Below are 21,790 nucleotides of genomic sequence, written 5' to 3' on the forward strand. Positions count from 1 at the left end.
AAAGCATTATCAACATGAAATATTTTAAATTCCATGTAAAAAAGACTAGTTCAAACATTTTTGTTATAAGACAAATAAATTTAGGATTTCGATTGACAACATCACTATGTATAACATTTTTCACACTTGCAGTCGTGAAAAAATATATATTTTTCATTTAATAAAATGAATGCAATAACCAAAATTTATAGTATACTAAATTTGTTTGATTGAACTTTTTGCCCCACTTCCCTTTTTAATATTTTGTATAGCCCAACTTTTTCATTGTCCTAGCCAAATTTAAAAAAAAAAACGTATCTTAACTAGATTAGTATATATTGTGTCTTAGTTCAACAAATGCCACAACAAGACTCATTGTAGTGTACAAAATTTTCACTTATTTGATAATGCTCCACTATCTCATTAAATTAATGAAATAGACATGTGGGTTACTAACATGACTTTCTTTATATCAATAATATGTGTGTGTGTGTGTGTCTATATATATATATATTGGTGACCTAGGAACCCCATATAGCCGGTAGTCGACAAGTAAACCTAGAGGGATACGTAAGTAGGAGGATCCACAACCCCCGGCGTCCTACTTAAGACCTCAAACGACCATGAGGGGATTCAAACTCCTCTCCTTCGTGAGGGGAAGAGAACCCAAATCATCGCAGCCACCAAGATAGTGGTAACAATATGTGAAAATATTGTCGTAAACTAAGTAGTATAAATACAGGCACGCAACACATGACATGATAAGTACGTATCGGAATCACATGTCAAAATTTTGAACTCATATGTTAGAATTCCCGACTCATGTGTCAAAGAATATCGAGAGAGTTGACAAAGTATCAGATTTTTGACACGTGTTGGCAAGTGTCGGAAAATGTCGGAGTGTTCAACACGAATGTCAATGCTTCTTAGGTCACAAGTATACTATGAAACAATTGAGTTGTGCATTTAAATAGTTATACAAATCTATTAAAAAATGTTCACAAGCATCAAGTATAATTCCTTTTTGTTAATTTCATTGTCTATTTGAAATAAAAATATTGTCCAAAATTTTTTCAAGATTCTTTGTAAATTTGCTAGCCAGTGGTCATATGTGGTTGAAAAGGCACCATTATTCATTTAAAATAATGATGCCATCAGCCTAGTATTGTTCTTATTTGAAAAAAGGCAAAACCACTTCAAGCATTTCTAGACACTTCAAGCCCTTATCTAAAGCTTTCTCTATAAAAATTGTTGAATTATTACAACGGATGGCAATTTTGAAGTGATTAAAATAATTAGAATAGCATGTAGTGAATTAAGGATTGATATTTTCACATTACAATCCGTAATTTGAACTCCACAGGTGAAAATCGGTGACTCATTGGAAAGGATGTTGATATTTATTCAAAAGTTGGATATTAAACCCGGTGAATGCAGCTGGCAATTTTGAAATAACAATGGACATCTAGATCTCCGCAAATAAAAAATTGACTACATCGTGAACTATTAACGAATTTTCAAAAGCGTTGATAATTGCGTGTAAAATTACACAAATAAATGTTAGTAGATTATCAAAAAAGTTGGTAATTTTGGAAATACAATTAGACGTCAATACTTTCAAAATCTTTCTGCGAAATACATAGGTTTAGCAAGAGAACTTTAAATTGAACTCTCTCTCTCTAGCAAGACAATCACTCATCCGGCAAAGACTACGTATAATCACATTCATTGAAAGCTCAAGTAGGGATTTTCTCGTTCAATCTTGACCGCGGCCGATCCCGAAACGAGTGACCGGAATAAATAAATAAATAAATAAAAAGACATCATCTCGATAGCTACACAGGCATATAGAATAGGGGAATTAAGGATTTCCCCTGCCAGCTTACAGCTTATTTATTGGGGCTAATTTAAATATAATAATGAGTTCATCTAACATCAATCAGGAAACTGATTTTGAATGGACAGGGACTAAGCTAAATGAACCATGGCTACGATAATGTTAGAGAAGGAAAAAGAAATACTGTACATAGTAGGTTTTTGACTCGTCTTATTTGAGATACGTATACCACCTCCATCCATTCAAGCCAAGGCTACTAGCAACTTTCCCATCCAGCGTGATACGTGCGACGAGCTAATGCGAGTATGCATCAAAACTATGCTAGTCCTCCAAGGACAGACCCTGGTCCTTAATACTTTTAAGGACGCAGGGACACCTCCTCGAACAGCACATGCCGCCTTAAATAAATCATGGCTTGATTAAACGAAGTTCCCAGTTACCCTCACCATCGATAAGCCGCAATTCCAACGAATGGAATGGAATAAGAGCAGGACGCTGGAAAAAGAAAAGACATGAGTCCATTAGTAACTTCAACAAGCAGAAAAGGAACTCAAGCTTTCACTATCAGAAGCATTGGGACACATCTAACATCACATTATAGTCCCACTAAAACTGACAACACCCCTCCTCCCCCCATCAGTAACAATCATTCCTAAGAGAGCCAAAAAGCAATGAAATACACGTTCTACTTACTTGCGAGGAAGTGACAACAGTTATACCCATATCAGCCGCAAGCCTATACAAGTGTTCCTCGACATCAACACTCGTGGCACTGTTGTCAAAAGAAGGTGAAAGGGGAAGTAAGACAAAACACAATGAGACATCATGTAAGTGTTATGAGAAAAAAAACAAATGTTTGAACATTTGACATACTTAGTGCACTCGTCGAGAATGCCAAACAGGGGCTTGTGGAAGAATAATCGTGCCTACAGGGGGGAAAATGTAAGAATGTTAGAAGTAGATTAGGCAGCAGAATTATTGACACGAAATGTGAAATGGAAATTCACTCACCATGCCCAATCTCTGTTGTTCTCCCAGAGAAAGGACATCTTCCCAATTTTTGTTAGCATCCCAACTACCTCCCTCCCTCTCCAGAAGGTAATTTAATCTGACGTTCTCAAGAATAGTTTTCAGGTGCATGTCTAGGTGGGTCGAGTCACCTGATCTCTGATCTGAAATCACATTGCAATCCACATTAACAGCACTTAATCAGCCACACAAAAGAAGGAAGAGCTACAAAGCCCTTTTCTAATCTCCCTCCATATCTCATTAATGAGCTCTCTCTTCCAGTTCTTGATAAAAACAAAGAAAATAACAAAGATTACATCTAATAAACAAATAAATTACCTCTCCCATTAAACTGTGCTATTCTGAGCTCTGCTTCCTCGTGTGAAAGTGGATATATAATTTGATCCCTCAGAGTTCCTAAGCATGTATATGGCCGTTGGGGAACATAGAAAATCCCACAACCTGATCTAGTTTCGTTATTTGATTGGGATGGTTTTGTGAGTCTTCCACTTACGATGGGCCAAAGACCTCGCAGAGCTCTAAAAACAGAACTCTTGCCGCTACCGTTGGGACCTAAAAACTCCGAATTTGGTAAATGTACAATTTCCAGTATAGCATACTATCAAAGAAACCAAAAGAAAAATCTCTAACCAGTAACAAGTAAGCTCTTTCCAGGTACAATATCACACGTAAGCTTCCTGGCAAGCAATTTCTGTGCTGGGGTTATGATGTCCACTTTATAGAATGAAATGTTGTCTTCAGAATGAAGATTGCTGCTTTTTGATGGCAATATGGCATCAGATGCAGATACCCCTGATTGAACATCAACTTCATCAGTAGTAAGCAAAACATTTGGACTCCTAAGTACAAAATACACAGAGTACACTACTTCGCACACCACTAAATATGTTCAGGTAGCATTGACACGGAGCAGAAGTATGTTAGTCTGAAAGTAGAGGGAAAATACTAAGAGAAAAAGAAGCACAGTCAAGCATATTCATGCCAAACCTGCTGACTAAGACTAAATATCATACTGAAGCACATTTGTGCCAAAGAGCATGGACAAAGAAAATATTTAGTCATCAATGCATTTCCAGAGAAAGATGTACCAGACTGAGCAGCAGCATCTAGAAGCTCTTCAAGCTCAAAAATCCGATTAATACCACCGGAGAGCTCAAGGAATTTTCTGTGCAACTCGAGAATATCGCCAAATGCTAAAAAGCTCTGAGACACTACAGATGCTAAGAACCGCAAAGCATGTGCCAGCTCACCTGCTCGTATACAAACAAATTATGAAGGAACAAAGAGAGTACTCTCAATGAAACAGAGTCTTGATTAAATAGTAAAGTCACCTTGAGTAGAAATCAAGGCCCTGTCTCCCTTGTGTTCTATAGCATACAACAAGCTCAGACCCCATGTAACATTATGGGGTAGTTGCTTGGTGATAAAATCATCCAGGATGCCAAAAAGCCATTTTTTCTTCAACAACAATTCAGAGTGATGTAGAAGCTCATGAAATCTTGACTCAACCATCTGCTTGATATTTCAACATGTAAGTAGAATGATTGAGGACATGGGGTATCTTGATACGATGCATGGAAAACAATTTACATACATATATGCATCCATGAATTTATACGCATGATGCTTGAATCATCTATCCACCTCATTAAAATTTGACCATACATAGTGTAGAAGTTGCATGCGCATACCCTAGAAAATAGATAAACAGGAATTTGAGTCTCTTAAGTTTGTTCACTCCATTGAGAGAATTGCTAACTAAACAAAAACACTTCCCAAATATTAAAGCTCTAATAATATCTCCCAATGAAGATAGCAGCCAGGGTCTCAATGCCCAAAATCAGGTGATAATTGACAAGTATCAAGCATTTGCATTAAGGATTTAAAGAGCAGCCATTGTTGCCTGGCAATTGCAAAATGGATGTTGGAACACATGATGGACTCATATGACAGGCTGAGGTGTTGGCTTCTATCTTTGTTAATTATATACCCATTAGGTAGACTAAACTATTTTCCTTTTCCCAGGTAGAAAAGAACTGAGTGACCAATGCAAATGAGAGAAGAGATGGTCAAGTGTACGCTTGGCAGCAATACCCTAACATCTATTCTGAGAACAGGAGAAAAGTTGGGGAAAAATAAAAAGAGAAAAGATCCAATGAAGCATCATCAAGAGCAAATAATGTGAACTTCCAGAGCTAGAATCTTGCATGAAAACTGATTTAGGTCCCATATAACTCATCAGTCTAGAATCGAAAGTACCGAAGATGAAGGCAAAAACAGGCAGGCAACAAGGAGCTATTCATGTATATCCATCTACACAAGCAATTCCACTGTGACACACTTCCAATTTCAACCATACAGCATTCAGACTGATAGCATGGGAAAAGAAATGGGAATAAGCTTACAGCTTTTTCTCGGGCACCACCACCAAAGAAAGCTACAGATTCAGCATGTGTGCGCAGCCTTTCATGCATGAACCTAGTTCATTCATGACCGCAAATTACATCAATGCTAAAATTAGGTAAATTAGAGCCAAATATGCTGAGGAATCGAAACTCTATTACCTAAAGGTTCCTTCTAGCTGTTGTTGTTGACTAGTCAGGTCGCCAAAGTCAGGAGTCACAGTCCTTAAGAAACCCAAACCTAGTAACATGTAAGCATACAATATGGCAACACCCCTCCGACCCGTCAAAAGCTTCATTCGCCAGGTGAACCTTATTTAATGCAGCATCAAGAAATGTTCCTGTGAAATCAGTGAATAACCAAAGAGGATCTATGCCTGCATAATGAGGCTAGATTGACAAAATCTATGGATCATTGTGAAATTGATATTACAGAGACAAACTCACCAGAGAATGTCAACAGATGGCTTTACCATTCCAGTGACTAATCCTGACAAATCAGTTGTTAACTTTTCAAGATCAGTAGTTATCCTCTGGTCAGCATCTATGTTTCTGCTTGACATGTTGAAAACCTGAAAAAGAAACATGAAATAAAAGCTTCAGTTAGTATCCTGGACAACTAACTCAAAATTTTAATGTCTAAGAGACAAATTGCCACCTTTAGGCTTTGTTTGGTTTGTGAGAGAGATCAGAGGGAAAGCCCCCCCCCAAAAAAAAAAAAAAACCTTCATTTTCTTTCCCTCCTCTCTTCCCCAAACAAAGTCTTAGGCAGTTGTCTACATTGGGAAGATGCTCACAATAAAATCAAAGAGGAGCTTTTCTTTATTTATTGAATAAATTAATGCTAAAACACAAGAAATGAACCGATTCATACAATGAATACAGGGAACCACACAGCCAGTTTTGCATGACATGGTACCTTGTAGAACGCATTGTTTCTAAGATAATTCTTCAGTAGATGCTGTGTCAGGCGTATCCTCCACCCAAGGGCTAGCCTTGCTGTCAGATGCCTGAAATGAAGCCAGCTCACGCTCATACATAATATAATACTTAATTGGCAAAGCTTCAAAACAGGATGAATTTCTAAATAAACAATGAAGCTAAAGGCATTCCGCTAGCATGCAAAAGAAGTATCTAAATACTGTTAGAGTAGCCGTAGAAGTACACATGGGGCCGCCTGTTCATGATACTGCAACTTACATATTCTGATGTTTGTTCAATTGACTTCCTCACATAAATCATTTTTTCTAACATGAAAAACAATTAATTTATACCAAATGTCCCTACTTCCAATCTCACATATCAGTTTGAGCCATATACTGCAGAACATAGGATCAGGCCGAAATGGCTAGTGTGGACTGTACAAATGACATTTGACTCTTTTAGAAGAAATCGGCGACAGACACGAATCTCAATGAAAGTACCTCAAAGAAGGTGCAATGAAGGAAGATGCAGCACTTTGCAGGACACTAACACCAATAAGCCGAGTGAAAGATGCCTTGTCCTGCTCTAGGACATACTTCACAGTGGTTCCTGATAAGAGTTGTTGAACAGCTATTTTTAAAAACTCATCTCATTAGAAAAAATAAATCAATTGAGACATGGAGAAAAGATACCGTTCAACGAGGCAATACGATCTGATACCCATGTTCTTGATAATACAAGAACAGCGACCGCAAGAAGTTGTGCACCTTGTTTATCAAACACTGTTGGTACCTGAAGAACAGGAAGAAATTCAGCAACTCACGTTATGAATTGGTTGATAACATAAAAAGAAACCCACAAAATGCAGGTCTAGTGACAGAAATACAGGGAGTAGCAACCTAGATAAAGAATGTGTACCATTTCATCAACCTAGCATTAAAACAAACTTTTGGGACTTATCTAGAAAACACAATTAAAAGAGATAGCCTTTCAGGGGCATGTGATTATGCATGAGAACATAACACTGGCATATTTAAGCCGTCTCATCCAGTCATACTCCTCAGGAAGACCATGTCTTGCAAAGCAAGACAGACATTTCATAGCAACAGTTAACATGCACAACAAGGATAGATAATGAGCACTGGGAAGGATACTTACCAATACTTTGAATAAGGCAGCTACTCTCAATGGCAATATCCTCGGTGAGCTCTTAAGTTGTGGGACAAGAGGCAATGAACTAAGATTGTCAGTAGAAGGAGATCTTGCAATCACCTCTGATACATATGACTGTGCCTTTGTTTTTGAAAATGCAGAGTCCTAAGACAAGTTGCAACCATGGGATGTTAGTTCTTAACTAAGCTTAGAAATTATTTAAGAAACAACTAACAACGCTTCGATGTTCATGCCTTTGCGTTGGTAGCAAATGCTCGCTGGACGGCCATTGCATCATTCTGGCGTTCTGTCTCAGAAGACATAATCCTATTGCTTCCAGCTTCAGGGAGGACAGGAGAATCATCCCTGCATCTTTTATGTTCAGTACAACAGAACAGCTCCCTGTGATCCAAAGAATCAAGAAAATTACAGCATTATCTAAACACACCAACCTCTTGTAGTGCACGCTCCAGCCCCCTTCACCATCCAGGGACAAAACCACATCATGAAACGCAACCAATGCAGGCCTATGTGAAATGGTTATGCATGATGTTCCCATAGCCAGAACTTTAGCACAAACCGTTCCTCCATATCGGTTGTCACAGCACTTGTGCACTCATCAAGAATTGCAAACTTAGGCTTGTGGTAGAATAGCCTAGCCATCCCTAATCTCTGCTGCTCCCCAAAGATAATTCATCACCCCAATTTATCTCTTTCTCTGGTGGATAACGGTCCAACAAATACTCCAGATCAACCTACAAGATAAGAGAAAAAGCCCATGGAGACTAGTGTCAAGGGTACATTACAGATCCATCCATCGTTAGATATATTGATTTATTATACTTATAGCAAAACACACATGAAGGACAAGTGGAAGCATCTACATTTTTCAGCAGCTCCACCATTGCAGGTCGTGTGAGTTTTTTAACTTCCGGATCTTCCGTAAGAGGATAAATCAGCTGGTCACGAAGTGTGCCAAAAGCGGTGTACGGTCGTTGCGGCACGTAGAATATCTCCTTATTAAGGTCAGAACCAACGCCAGGTTTTGCAATATGGCCGGATACAAGTGGCCACAGGCCTCCTAGAACTCGAAAAAGCGAACTTTTCCCACTGCCATTTGGTCCTATAATGGAGGTAATGATGTAGTTTATGTTAGAAATGCAGGTATTGCACTGCTTGGGAGAAAATTGAGTGAAGTCATCACTAAAATAGGTGCACTACCATTGATTCAACAGATCTTGACATAGGTAATACAAGTAATCTAATCCAATAACTCAAATAGATGGCGAGTTGGAACTTAAAAGCTACATCTAGACCAAACTTAAATTAACTTATGACCAGCAAAGGTGAAAATCTCATTTTAGAATGCTAACCTCACATATCACTGTCCTGGAAATTCAAAACCCTAGCACACGCATTAGATTGTCCAAACAGCAGAGGTCAAAAGAATGCAGAAGCAATTTCATTTTTAACATTATGTCTGTGCAATGGATCTGCTTCTGGAGACAACCATTATCTATTGATTGCTTAAAGCAAGAACATATGAAGATTCTGCAATGCAAATCTTTACATTATGGCAAATATTCCTTTTGTCCCCCACCCCCAAAACAAAAAAAAAAGACTTGAATGTGGAGAAATCATGTCAGAGGTGCTAATGAAAATTCTACTGTTAATCTTTGTATTTACACCGTTACAAGCTACCATAAAGTTATCTAAAAGCAAACATCCTTTCTGTGCCTTCCTCAATTTCGCCTAGTACAGGAACAGCAAAATAGGCACAAGTAGAAGATTTACACAGGCATGGGTTTCCTCCTAGCTTGACAAAAAACAAGCACGATTTTTTCCAATTTCAATCAAGTTTTCCCAACTGGGACTAGCCTACTGTTATAGTTAACGCGTTAATATAAGGGTGCGTTTGGTAACCATTCTACCCCTAAAAACAATTTCTGCTCAGTAATTCTTTCTAATTCTTTCTAATTCTATTCCCTGGACGAGTTTCTGAGCATTCGAACGCGTTTGGTGACTGCACAAAATGTCTATTCCCGAAATAGAACAAGAACAAAATGCATTTGATACAACTCTAAAAAAATTTTATAACCTAGAATTTCTTGTAATTTTTTAATAAATTTTTTAGATTTTTCCTTTTTTTTCTTTCTTTTTCCTTCTCTTCTTCTTCCTCCTCTAGCCAGTCACTAGGCCTCTGATGATGGCCAACGGCCAGCTAGAGCTAAGAGCCGGCAAACTCACGGCCTCAAGAGAGCCTCGCTAGCCCCGTGAGGTCGGCCTCACCATGGTCGGGCAAGGTCAAGCCTCGCTAAGGGCCCACAAGGTCACCAAACCTTAACTTTGGCTGGTCACTGAACCTAGTGACCGGCTAGAGAAGGAAGAAGAAGAAAAGAAAAACTAGAAAAGGAAAGAAAAAAAAAATGGCTCATTTCTAGAATTATTCTTGGGAACAAAAAAGTAACTTTTTTCTACTTATTAATTCTGTTCCAAATCTATTCCCCAGTCACTAAGGCCCCGTTTGTTTGTGTTTCTTTTTTTTTTTTAAACATTTTTTCTGTTTTTTTTTGTTCTTTTGTTCCCAAAAACAAAAAGAAACGAAACAAGAAACACAAATTTTGTGTTTCTTGTTTTGAAACACTTTTTGAGAAACACTTTTTTTTTTTTTTTTTCTCTTATTTTCTTGTTCTTTTTCTTTTGGCTGGTCGCCGGCCTCGGCCATGGCCGGCGAACGGCCAACGAGGGACGGCGGCCTCGCCCGGCCATGGCGAGGCTCGCCGGCCCGGCGAGGCCGAGGCTCGCCGTAGCCGGGCGAGCTCGAGCTCACCTGGATCCGACGAGGCCGACCTCGCCCGGCCAGCCCGGCAAGCCTCGGCCTCGCCCGGCCGGGCGAGCCTCGGCCTCGCCCTGGCGGTGGCCCGGCGAGGCCGCGCCTCCCGCCGCCGGGCGAGCTCGATCTCGCCCAGATCCGGCGAGGCCGCGCTCGCCCGCCGCTGGGCGAGCTCGATCTCGCCAGATCCCGCGAGGCGAGCTCGCCCGGCGGTCGGCGAGCCTCGGCCTTACGGATGCCGGGGCGAGTCGGCGTCGCCCGGCGGTGGCCCGGGCGAGCCGCGCCGCCCGCCGCCGGGCGAGCTCGGCCTTGCCGGATCAAGGCGAGGCCGACCCTCGCCGGCGACCGGCCAAAAGAAGAAAAAAAAAATGAAAAAGAAAAAAAGAAAAAAAGGAAAAATAAGAAAAAAATAGAAAAAATTATCCAAATTTACCAAACATGTTTCTGTTTATTTTTATTCCCGAACAAGTTTACCAAACGCATTGTTTTGTTCAAAATTGTTCCCGAACAAACACTTTTTTCTATTTCTCGTTTCCCGAAATAATTTTTAAACAAACACAACCAAACGCACCCTAATTTGTTCCCAATAATAAAAAGATTAATTGGCATAATTAAACAAATTTCTATTTAATTAAGAATTGGCCATTTACCAAATAGGGCCTAAAGGATCAAATAGTTTGAATTTGTGAGTCCACTATACGTTGACAGTTCATGATGCAAAGGGGACTACTCTATAAGGCACAACTTTTTCATAGGCGAGGCCAGCTCTCTGGAAAAAGAAAGGCAGAAGAGGAAGAAGAGAATCAAATAAATAAAGGTACGTAAGTCCCTTGCTCATGGGTCACCTAAACTCCAAGCAAGCAGAGGAAACTAGATGTTGAGGTGCTAAAAGCCAAGGCACCTTGTTAATAATAACATTACCTGTAATCAAAAGATTTGACCCTGGTTCAACCGTTAAAGTTAAATCCTCCACCAAAACATTTTGAGTCGGGTAACAACCTGGAAGACAATGTTAATATGTGAAAAGGGAAAGAAAGCGTAATGTAGTGAGTAAAGTTATTTTGAGTACCTTGACATTAGAAAATTTTATGAAATTAGCTTCACTGAAAATTTGGTTTCCATTTCCTCGAGAAGAATATTTTTCGTTGGCACCACTTAGCTCTCTTGATATGACCATTAATTCATGAATGCGGTCTGCATAACCACTGAGCAGATGAAACCAGTGTCAGAAAGAAACTGAAAAGTCATGCCTAGCAAGAAAAGAACTGCCTGCGAACACACAAAACCAAATATATAACAATGTAACAAGCATATGAAGATTCCCAACATAAATTCATGAAGACCCCAAAACACGAGAAAATATTGGCTTGAAAAGAATAGCTAAACCAGATGTTTGGGAATTGGTTAAAGAAAAAGCACAAAGAATTGCTACAGTGGTGATGGTTAATCAAGCAATACCTGAGACGATTGAGCCGTCTTGAACTTATAGACAGTGTACCAAGAGATTGAAACAAGGATATGATGACACTGGTATGGTATCTCAAATTGCTCAACATTTCAGCACGTCCCAGAGTTGAAGTATCGGGTCTAAGGTCACCAGCAAAGAAAGGTTCGATAATCAAGATAACAGCAACTGTAGCACCTAGATATTTCAACAAGAAGTCTTGGATCATTCCAAACCACCAATGGTCATGAAGGACAACTCTCATGTGCTTCACCAGATTTTGAAACTTCTGCTGAATATGAGATGCTTCTCTCTTTTCTCCGCCATAAAATGCTATACTTTCTGCATGGGTCCTCAACCGAGAATGGACCTGCCGATATTCTCCTTCCAGTTGTTGCTCTATGGACATTAGTTTCCCAAAAGCAGGAGAGAAATTTCTGATCATGGCCCCTGCCCCCATTACATATGCCTGCAAAATAAAATCAAGTGCTCGAATTGAGATAACTGACCTTTGAATCTAAACCATCTGCTAATCAACGTTAATGAGGAGAGAGGACTACCAAAATCCAAAAAACGTATTTTGGGCTAGCATAAGAACATAGGCGCCAGGTATAAAGCAGGCCATCCGCTACAGCTGTCAAATCATCCTGCACAAGATCGCTCAATTCTGAACAGAACCTTGGTACATCACTTGCGATCCGTTGCTCTGGATTAGATATGCGCCCATCAACATGGGAAATTTTGTAGTATGCCATATTCTGTAACCATATAGAGAATTAAGCAACTGCAGGGAACAAAGCAGGCAGAATATATGGTGTGATCACTAGCTAATCGAATAATTACAACTTGACCCTCGTGACAGGACTACATACTGATACTTGAAAAACAAAACTTCATTTTTTTTAACTTGTGACATATTGCTTTAAGCAGCTTGTTACAATAATAAAAGTTCCGCGCAAATTAAAGGCACGACATAGTGTTTGTAGAGAGTAAGAGACATGGAAAACAAACAAGTGCCACTGAATGCTTGGTTTGACATAATCCACACTAAATTAAAGATTAAAGAATAAAGAAGGAGAATTGTCCTAAACTTCAGCTTGAAGATCCAACAACAAGACACACCTCGAAGTAATGGGTGTGGATCAATTTCGTCAATATCTTCCTAAAACGCAGACTGAGTGTCCCTGTTATGTACTTTGAAGTAGAGTGTATCGTGGAATGAAGAAAGCATAATAGGATATTTTCTGAAATCAGCCGGAAGAATAGTGGAACGCGCCGAAGAAAAGCAGCACGAAACAAAAAACCTTGCACTTTTGCTAATCTATTGCTCAAAGCCGTCCGAAATACCTGAAAAAGAAAATAGAGTTAGCATCCCATCCCAAGTTGGCAGTCTTCCTATTCATTAAAATTTAAGTACCAAATAAAGCCATGCATAAGAAGGTAACTAACTACTGGTGATGCAGATGTAAAGCTCCGGAAAACATGCACACTTAGATATAAAAATTTATACAAATTGCGGCATAGAGTAACTGACGATAAGGTCTTTTAGCAATTAGACAGGCCAGGGCATGGAAGGAGCAAGGACAGGAACAGACAAGCATGATCTTCATTCTTACCTGATTGACATGGCTTACAAAACCAACCATGCCTAACCATAAGACCTACATAGAGTTTCCTCGCCCCGTTCACACCACTTGTAACATCAATACTTCTCAATTACTACGGTCATAATGCCAATTCTGGCTATGAAGTGAAATTCCCATCCAATTATATTAATGGGCCAAACATCTACCACGTTGATTATACTTAAATTTTCTAAATGGTCATTAATAACAAATACCAGTCCACAACAATTGAAATTTTCCTAAAAAAAATCATCGACAAACTATTGAGTCAGGAGCTTCCGGTAATAATTCAGCAAAACATTGCAAAGGCTGTCACATACAACCAGAAGATGCAACATCCTCCTTAAGGCTTCTATCAATCAATTTTTCTGCAAACACCAATTTTAATTGCATTTGCTTTTCATCACATTCATAATCTCCTTCAGAAGTTCAGTATCAATTTCTCTTGCCAATAAATTAGGCTGATGTACTTTTTATTACACACATCAAAATATATAGAAAATTTTGTAAGTCTCTCTTCTGCTTTATTAGCCTATTTCCGAATAGAGGATCATTGCTGTTCTTCTATATCACTCTCCAAGCCATTAACTTCCACCCTTCCTAGCAAAGAATTATCCAGTCCACAACCTCTCAATAATTACAAGCACCACATAAAATAGAATCCGCAGCCTGCCACAGCAAGCATTATGTTATAGCATGGGAAGCTGTCACTACTGCTACAAGCCACTACTGCAGTAAGAACTGATTTCAACACCTGTAGACGCATCATCTTAACCATTTTCAGCCTTCTTTTGTGTTTTACAGCTTAATACTTTCAGTTTCTTTGACTTCATTGGTCCACATCCACAACCCCCAGGACACATTTGCTATACCTCCGCACTAACTATGACCAAAACTCAAATCCTTCATTCTAACTCCTTTGCAAATCCAATCTCTACCTGGTAATTCCAAGCCCGCAAGAACACACCAGTCCCCAAGTTTAATTTCCTATAAGTAACCCCCAGAACGCATTTGCTATACTTCCTCTCCTAAGAGCTATTGCTTCCCATGGAGGATATCTACTACAATTAAACTAAATGTTTGACACTTGACATGTATGCCACAAATGGATATGTTAACTATACCCTCAGGCACAGAAAGCAACTAATAAAATAGCCAATTGAGAAATTCCATGTTCCAACTGCAACTCAAAGAAATCCATAGCATATCATCATAACAGAATTCTCTAATTGACAGTCATCTGCCTTCTTCTTTTGTTTTTTGTTGTTGTTCTGTCATTGCTATCACTGCTGTGGGTGGGAAGGTGCCTGCCCTATGGTAAAAACTAACCCAGTTTTGAGTAATATTACCAAATGGTTTAGTCAAGAGACAATCAAGGTATAAAAAAGGATACGATAGCTTAGCCTTAGGGTCATATCTCAAAACAAACAATCAGCAAGAAGGAAATCCAAAAGAAGAACAACATAACATTAACAACCGACTAGGGAAAAAAAAAAGAATTCTAGAAAACAAGTCTTAAATACTCTATACCATTCTATAATTTAAAGGTAGAGTGTTATAATACAGCGCGATTTTAGACCTTGCTAGCAATGGGGATTAAAAAGCATACTTTCCCTAATGAAAACAAAGCCAAAACAAGTTATTTTCTAAGCCACATATAGATGAAAATAAATCAGACAGAACCCATGCAAGAGCTTCAATGTTCCAAAGAAGATAATAACTCCAGAATCTTGAAATAATGAGCCAATGCTTCATACTTGTTAAGGATTAGTACTGAAGGTTTAACGTTCATCTTTACTGGAAGATCAATCGCATTGATGAACAACCTACCACTTTAATTAAAACATACACATCCATTATGTCACGGCATTCGACACATATGGAAGAAGACTCGGAAAGTAAAGATGAAAAGAACAAAATAATTTATAGGAAATATTCTCTGGTTAAAGAATTAGCTCACCACTATACCAATTAGAGCCAAAAGGTCCCTTGCACCCATCTGGCCCATCTTAGATAGTAGAATGGCTGTAAGGACCTGCAGTGACTTCAATCCACCTTTCTTTTTACTAGCTTTTTTTCCACTTTCCTGACCTCTGCCAGCCTCTTGGTCATTGTCAATCCCATTAAAATGACCAAAAGTATTGGACTTCTGTTTGCTAAAACGGGAATGAGCATATGCAGCAGTGCCGCCAGCAACTAAGATGCCAGTGGCAAGAAGAAGGGATTTCCTGCAGGAAGAGTTAACACAATTTACAAACAGGGTGACTATCAAATGGAAACTGCCATTTGCGCATGAGAAAGTAGTTGGCAGCAACTAAAAAGCTAGCGAGACCAATTGCAAACCACAAATAAACGGACACATTATTCATAGCAAGAGTCGTTCAATAACACGCTTTTCTAACTTCAACAGACTACAGAACCACATTCCTTCGAGTACACTAGTCGTCAGAGAGAACCAAGCAGAACAGAATAGAAACCATTAACTCAAAAGCAGGCAGCATAACGGCGCGAGTGCACATGATTGAGAAGGTGAAACTCACAGAGGACATCTTTCAAAAGAAACCATAAAACAACCAGACACTAAAACAGGCTATCTTCAAGGCATTGGCCCATACACCATTGACCGATCACAGCCGCAAAATCCAAAGCAACTACAAGTAATTGACTATCAAAGTCCGCGAGCTCTTGCTCTCGCCCTTACTCAATAAACGACAGCGAGGCATTACCTTCGGGAAGCCAGAAGACCCCGACCATGCTCCGTCAACTGCAGCAACTGAAGAGAAGGCATGGCTTCAGATAGACGCGCGAACCCGCGCTACCTCGTTCAAGAATTCAGTGTCCTAACCGACTAAACAACCGAGCTGAGCCACACCCAAAACCCTAATCGCCATCACCGAACGACCTCCTCCAGCTCCACCGCTCCCCCACCACCCTTCCCCCGCGAGATCGAATCTCAACCCTCGAGACCCAATTGACGAAACGATCGATTAATGAGCGCAAAATCGGAGCTTTCTCACTCGGGCTCAATCCGACGAATCAAGAACGGCGGAATCAAGAAGACCCAGAAGAAGATTCGGCGGGCCGACGAGTCACCCTCTTCATGTGACCTCAATTCGAGCAGGTTGCGCTCGCCGTTCCACCTCGAGAGAGAGAGAGAGACAGAGACAGGGGAACCGTCAAGAGTTACGACAGATGGAGATGGGAGAGAGATCGAGCTGCGCTTAAAGCGTCGTCTCCTTCGGGTTGTCGACGTACGCACGGCTTTGGCAAATTGGCATCACGACATCGCGACGCGACGCGACAACCGATCCGCGCTCCGAGCAAGAGGCATGGGTCGTTTAAGAATTTTCCTGCTGTTCCTCGAGGTTAGAAAAATGGACATCATCAGGCGTTGAAGAAAAGGTTTTGATAATTTTTTTAATCCCTTTTCAGATCCTGAAACTCTTGCCCTTTTGACCATCTGTTCTTTTCCGAAAGAAGTGTGGTTTGGTGACGCACGGCCCATCCTCCGCATTGCACATGGCTTATCCGGTGAAACTAGGTGAGGAATAGCCATCCAATTATTCATCTTTTAATTTTACATTTGACTTTTGAAAGTTCCTTAATGATGACCTTCTATCGGAGCAAATTAATTTCCGGCAAGAATTGGACTTTTTATTTTATTTCCAGCACAAATTTCTAAACAAAAGTGCATGTTTGATAACGTCAAAATTTATTCATCTGATAACGATACAAAATGTTTCCCTCCCAGGCTACCAACGGACGGCAGATGACAACGAGCGGGCAACCTGACTAAAGAGAGGCAGAAATTTTTTTATTTCTCATTTTTTGTCCAAGAAATAAAAAAAAAAGTAGAAAATTTTTGCTTTATATTTTTGTTCCAAACCTATTTCAGAATTAAACACTTATTCTAAAAATAGAAAAAATAAATTTCATTACCAAACAAATTTCTAAAATTAGGAACAGAAAAATAAAAAATAGAAAAACAGAATGGTCATCACACACACCTTTCTACAATTGACATGTTCTTTCATGTGTTTCTAGGTGTTTATATTACACAATATTTAATAACTCACAAAAACAGCTGTGAGAAATATGACAATGTGGCTTTTAAATAATGTAGAGGATAAATTTAAGAAATTCCTATATATTCCAATGTTTATTTTAAAAAATATATTGACGACTTTACTAGATAACTATTCTAAGGTAATATCTCAACATATGCATAATTAAAAGAAGATATCCATGCAACCTCTAGATTCATATAACTAATAGAAGTATCATCATGATCTCTAAAATAGAAAATATCCCAGTGCTCAATATCTCTATTAAAGAGCTCCCGTTTACATAAAAATTGTTAACCAAACTTTGCATTAGAATAGCATTGAAATATCGTTTTCCAATGATATTGATGCCTACACCAAAAACCAAACCCACCTCGGTAGGTTCACAGAATTGGAGACCAAGCAGATTCGCAATAAATTTTAGATCCAATCTATTGGTTAACGCTAACCGATTCTTGGTCCGACTTATGTCGGGGATTGACTCTACCCCTAAGCTTTTCCCTCAAGAGATATAGTTTTTCATACTTTATTTTCAAAGGAGGACACTTTCTATCGTATTTTTTGCATTAAAGGCCCTTTCGAGTTTTTATAATTTTGGCCATTTAAAGGTCTTTCTTGAAGATGGGACTAATTCCACAACCGTTATGACGGGACCCGCGGCCTCCGGGACGGTGCAAACGCAGAAATGGGCCCTCTGCATTTCCTCTCCCCGTCCCTATATTCTCTCTCCCCTTCCTTTGCAAATTTTTTGGTCATATATCTTTGCAAAATTAACTGGCCGGAGCTCTATGATCCAACCCACCTAGGATCTTTGAGGTCATTTCATCTATTAAAATGCACAATAGAATTATGTTAAAAGAATCTTACATTAGAAAATTGATATAGTGTAAAGTAGTTAATATATTTTATTTGACTCATAAGTCATTAATTTAAGCTTTTGAGTAAAAATGAGTTCAATTAAAGTGTTAACAAATTTAAACTTGGGCTCCCTATTGACGATCTTTCTAGGCAAACGGTATTGGATTTTTGTTGTACCTTCTCAACTAATGGTATCAAAGCTGTGATAAAGAAATGTTGATGCGTGAAGACATGAGGAGGAGATTGTTAGGATGTATGTGTAGTTGTGTTAAAGAAATTCTAAATCACAAAATTAATGGTGTAAAACAATTTATACATTATAATTAACTTATAACTTATTGGTCTAAATTTTTTAGTGAAAGTAGATCCAAAATATATTAATAGGCTCGGACTTAAAATCCATCTCGGCAATCTCCTCGTGCCAAAGATATTGGGCATATCGTGCGCACTTTTTCAACACTATCACCTCTGAAAATCGCAGCAAAAGCGGCTGCTAGCTGACCTGAGCCCTTTCTTCTTTCTTTTTGTTGTTTGAGGCCCTTAAAAGGAGCTTTTTCACCATCAAAAGCAGTTCACTTGGATTACCTTCGCCACTGGAAGGAGTCATTCAATTTCACCAGTTGTCGTGCTTGGTGGGGCATTGGCTTTAAAGAAGAAAGAGTACGGTTGCTATCCGTTGCGTGTTTTGTAGTTGGTGCAATCTTGAAACGTGGATCCTTGGATTGTACACTGCGTTTTCATTGAGAATGACTGGCTGCAATTTCAAAACGCAAATTGAGAAGAAAGGAAGCTTCAGGAGATGGGATCGATCCATTTTCTGCGAAGCAACTTCACGTCATCCAGTCGATGATGCGGACGAGGTGCCTCCTCGACCGAGAAAACGAAGAAGAATAAGGAAAAACTAGGGAGGAGGGACACCCGGCAATCAAGGAGAGGGAGGAAGCGTGGCTAGATGGAATGGTTTTGGAGCAAGGATAATTATGGTCGGTTCACCAAAATGGGCTGTGGATCTAGCTATAATGGATGTGGAAATAGCCCCCCTTTTTACTAATTTTTCAACTATCTTGAGCAATCTAAGGAAAACATTTCTTGTTTGGTTGGAGAAAGGATTATGGAAGTTGAAGGAAATAGATTAAAATAAAGGAAATGTATTTTCGTGGAATCCACATTTTTAGTTCCTTTTTTTTTTTCATTATTGCTCCTCATTTTAAATAAATATAGATAAGACAACTAATATTTATGTAAATTTACTAACTTCATTTCCCTTCGATGTACATCCGAATGATTAACAAACTTTTATTAAGTCCACTACTTCCGTAGAAAATCATCACACGTTCATTATTGGATGAATGATACGTACGTTCACATTAATTTTATGATTGAATTTTTCCGCATTGATGAATGTGTCACTTATTATTAACACCAATAATGGACTTTATAAAAATTTCCATTCCATTATTCGCCTTCTGCTTCCTTTATTTCCTTCTCCCTTCATTTTTCTTGATACTTGTAAAACCAAACAAACTGTAAAAGTTTGCCCTTTGGAATGTGCAAACAAAGTTGAATGTCTCAATTGGTGCAAAGATTGAACAGTGCAAAGATGCAAAGATTGAACATTATGCATTATGCATAACATTAATTTTATATCAACGTAATGGTTAGTTACTTACTGTACATGATGTGCAAAATTTCATTTTCTGGTGAATATACATTTTCCAAAAATGGGTACAAAAATATTCAAAAAATGGGGAAGATAAGAGAAAACATGAGAAAGCATCAGGTCAGAGCCTGAGCACCAATTGAATGGTTCCCAAATTATTCTTTGACCGTTTTCCATTCATTTTACACCCACCATTCCCAAAGGGTTCATTTTAACCACAATTGCCAATGCTTCGAACCATGATCTTGTAGGATCCATAGGTGGAATGCATTGAGATCCACAAAATCAAGAGGTTGCCCTCGATCCAGTGAACGCGGGTCCAGAGAAGAAGTTCTCATAATAGGGACGGAAAAGTAGACAGATGACTAATTTTGCACGACTTCCTAATTTTTTGGATCTTACTGACGGATGCTTCTAGAGAATTCTTTAACCATTCTTATTGTGGAAATATTTAATTTAAAGAAACTAATTAACTATAACACGAGAGAGATGGAATATTGGATATAGCAAACGCGTAATATCATAGTAGACCTCGATCAAGGTCGTCCATGGTCACAAAGAGGCTGCGACCTTGATCTAAGGTCGTGGGCTACCCCTGGCCTGGAGGAGGTCGGTGGCCTCATCTTAAAGGTGGGGAGATGTCGATGACGCTAGAGTTAGGGTAGGGTGGAGGGTGGCTATAGCACCAAAGATGCGAACGGCGGTCAGAGGTGGTTGACAGCAGATAGGAGCGGTGAAATCTTGATTAGGTATCTGGATTAGAATTGTCTAATTAGGGTTTGTTTTGGAGGGTTGGGGATTTAAGAAGATTGATGGTAATTGGAAAAGAAACTAGGCAATATATAAATAAATCATAGTCGTTTCACGATGGGAGAAGCAGTTTGGTGTCCAACATGAAAACACAAGATGCAAAATGATAATGTTGAAAGTAAAGGATCGAAAGTAATATAAATTAAAAGTAAGGAGGGTTGTTGGTATTTTCCTAATTAAATAATAAAAAGACAAAAAAGATATAATCAGTGCATCTCCTATTAATACTTTTTCGGACTTGAGTATGTCCTTAAACCATTTCATTTGAGGCTTATGCATCCTTTGGACATAAAACACCTAGGCTGCATTTAGCAATTAGAATAAAATTCAAGATAAAATAATTTTGCATTAGGCACCTATTTAAGACAAGATAAAGTTAGATATAAAAGGGAGATAGATCAGATAAAATGATCCCTTAAAAAATGTAGGATAAAGATTGATATAATTGCTATATTTATAATAGAAAAGTTATTATCTTGAATAACAAACTTCTTAAAATAAAATATTAAAATTATATTTCAATATAAATAATATTTGAATTCTAATATAGGAAATATAAATAACAAAAAATATATTTTTATAAATTTAATAATATTTTTATTTTTATATTTGAATTTAATTCTATCTTATGATATAAATTCAACATATAAATATATTTATATTTATTTATTTTATTACATATTTTAGGTATATTAGTATAGTTTACTATTTAATAAAATTTTATTAGAGAGTGATGAAAGGGGAAAAAAAGAAAAAAAAAGAAATTAATGAAAAAGAGAGGAAAAATAAAATAAAAACAGCAATTAAAAAAAGTAGGTAAAAGTGTTGCGAGAGATTTTTATCATCTCAATTTGCAAAATTTTAGGTTCATTTACAATAATATGTCATTTATACCAAATAATGTAATGGTTTAATGTGAATATATCCAACTTTATTATTGCAATCATCAAACAGTGAGATAGAATACAACAAAATTCATGAATTTTATATCATATCATTTCTAGTCCTATTTTGATTAAAATCCAGACCAAAGGTAGCCCTAGGTATAGAGCTCGATAAGAAACTGTACCAACAAGTGAGGCCAGGCATGTTGGCACAAGTATGTTAAAATAAAGAATGCAGTCTAGCAATCTCCCACTGTGGCGATAGCGGATAGGTGTATGCAGCCCCTAT

At 38.5% G+C, this 21,790-nt stretch overlaps 1 protein-coding gene across 1 annotated transcript; it reads right to left on the reverse strand.

The window, feature by feature from the left end:
- Nucleotides 1-1,773: 1,773 nt before the first annotated feature.
- On the reverse strand, nt 1,774-16,627 carry LOC104415797 (ABC transporter D family member 1). The gene is given in 27 exon segments (XM_039300463.1): nt 1,774-2,311; nt 2,510-2,588; nt 2,690-2,742; nt 2,828-2,988; nt 3,164-3,397; nt 3,476-3,637; nt 3,934-4,095; nt 4,177-4,357; nt 5,251-5,323; nt 5,410-5,559; nt 5,695-5,819; nt 6,167-6,257; nt 6,672-6,780; nt 6,864-6,963; nt 7,330-7,488; nt 7,578-7,689; nt 7,776-7,902; nt 7,905-8,009; nt 8,012-8,078; nt 8,208-8,446; nt 11,078-11,147; nt 11,217-11,361; nt 11,615-12,069; nt 12,161-12,358; nt 12,723-12,947; nt 15,186-15,453; nt 15,952-16,627. Coding segments are annotated over 27 exon segments (3,999 nt in total). The 5' UTR covers nt 16,014-16,627; the 3' UTR covers nt 1,774-2,224.
- Between the last annotated feature and the right edge of the window lie 5,163 nt (nt 16,628-21,790).

The sequence above is a fragment of the Eucalyptus grandis genome, chromosome 8, assembly GCF_016545825.1.
Source record: "Eucalyptus grandis isolate ANBG69807.140 chromosome 8, ASM1654582v1, whole genome shotgun sequence".
NCBI classification, from domain to species: domain Eukaryota; kingdom Viridiplantae; phylum Streptophyta; class Magnoliopsida; order Myrtales; family Myrtaceae; genus Eucalyptus; species Eucalyptus grandis.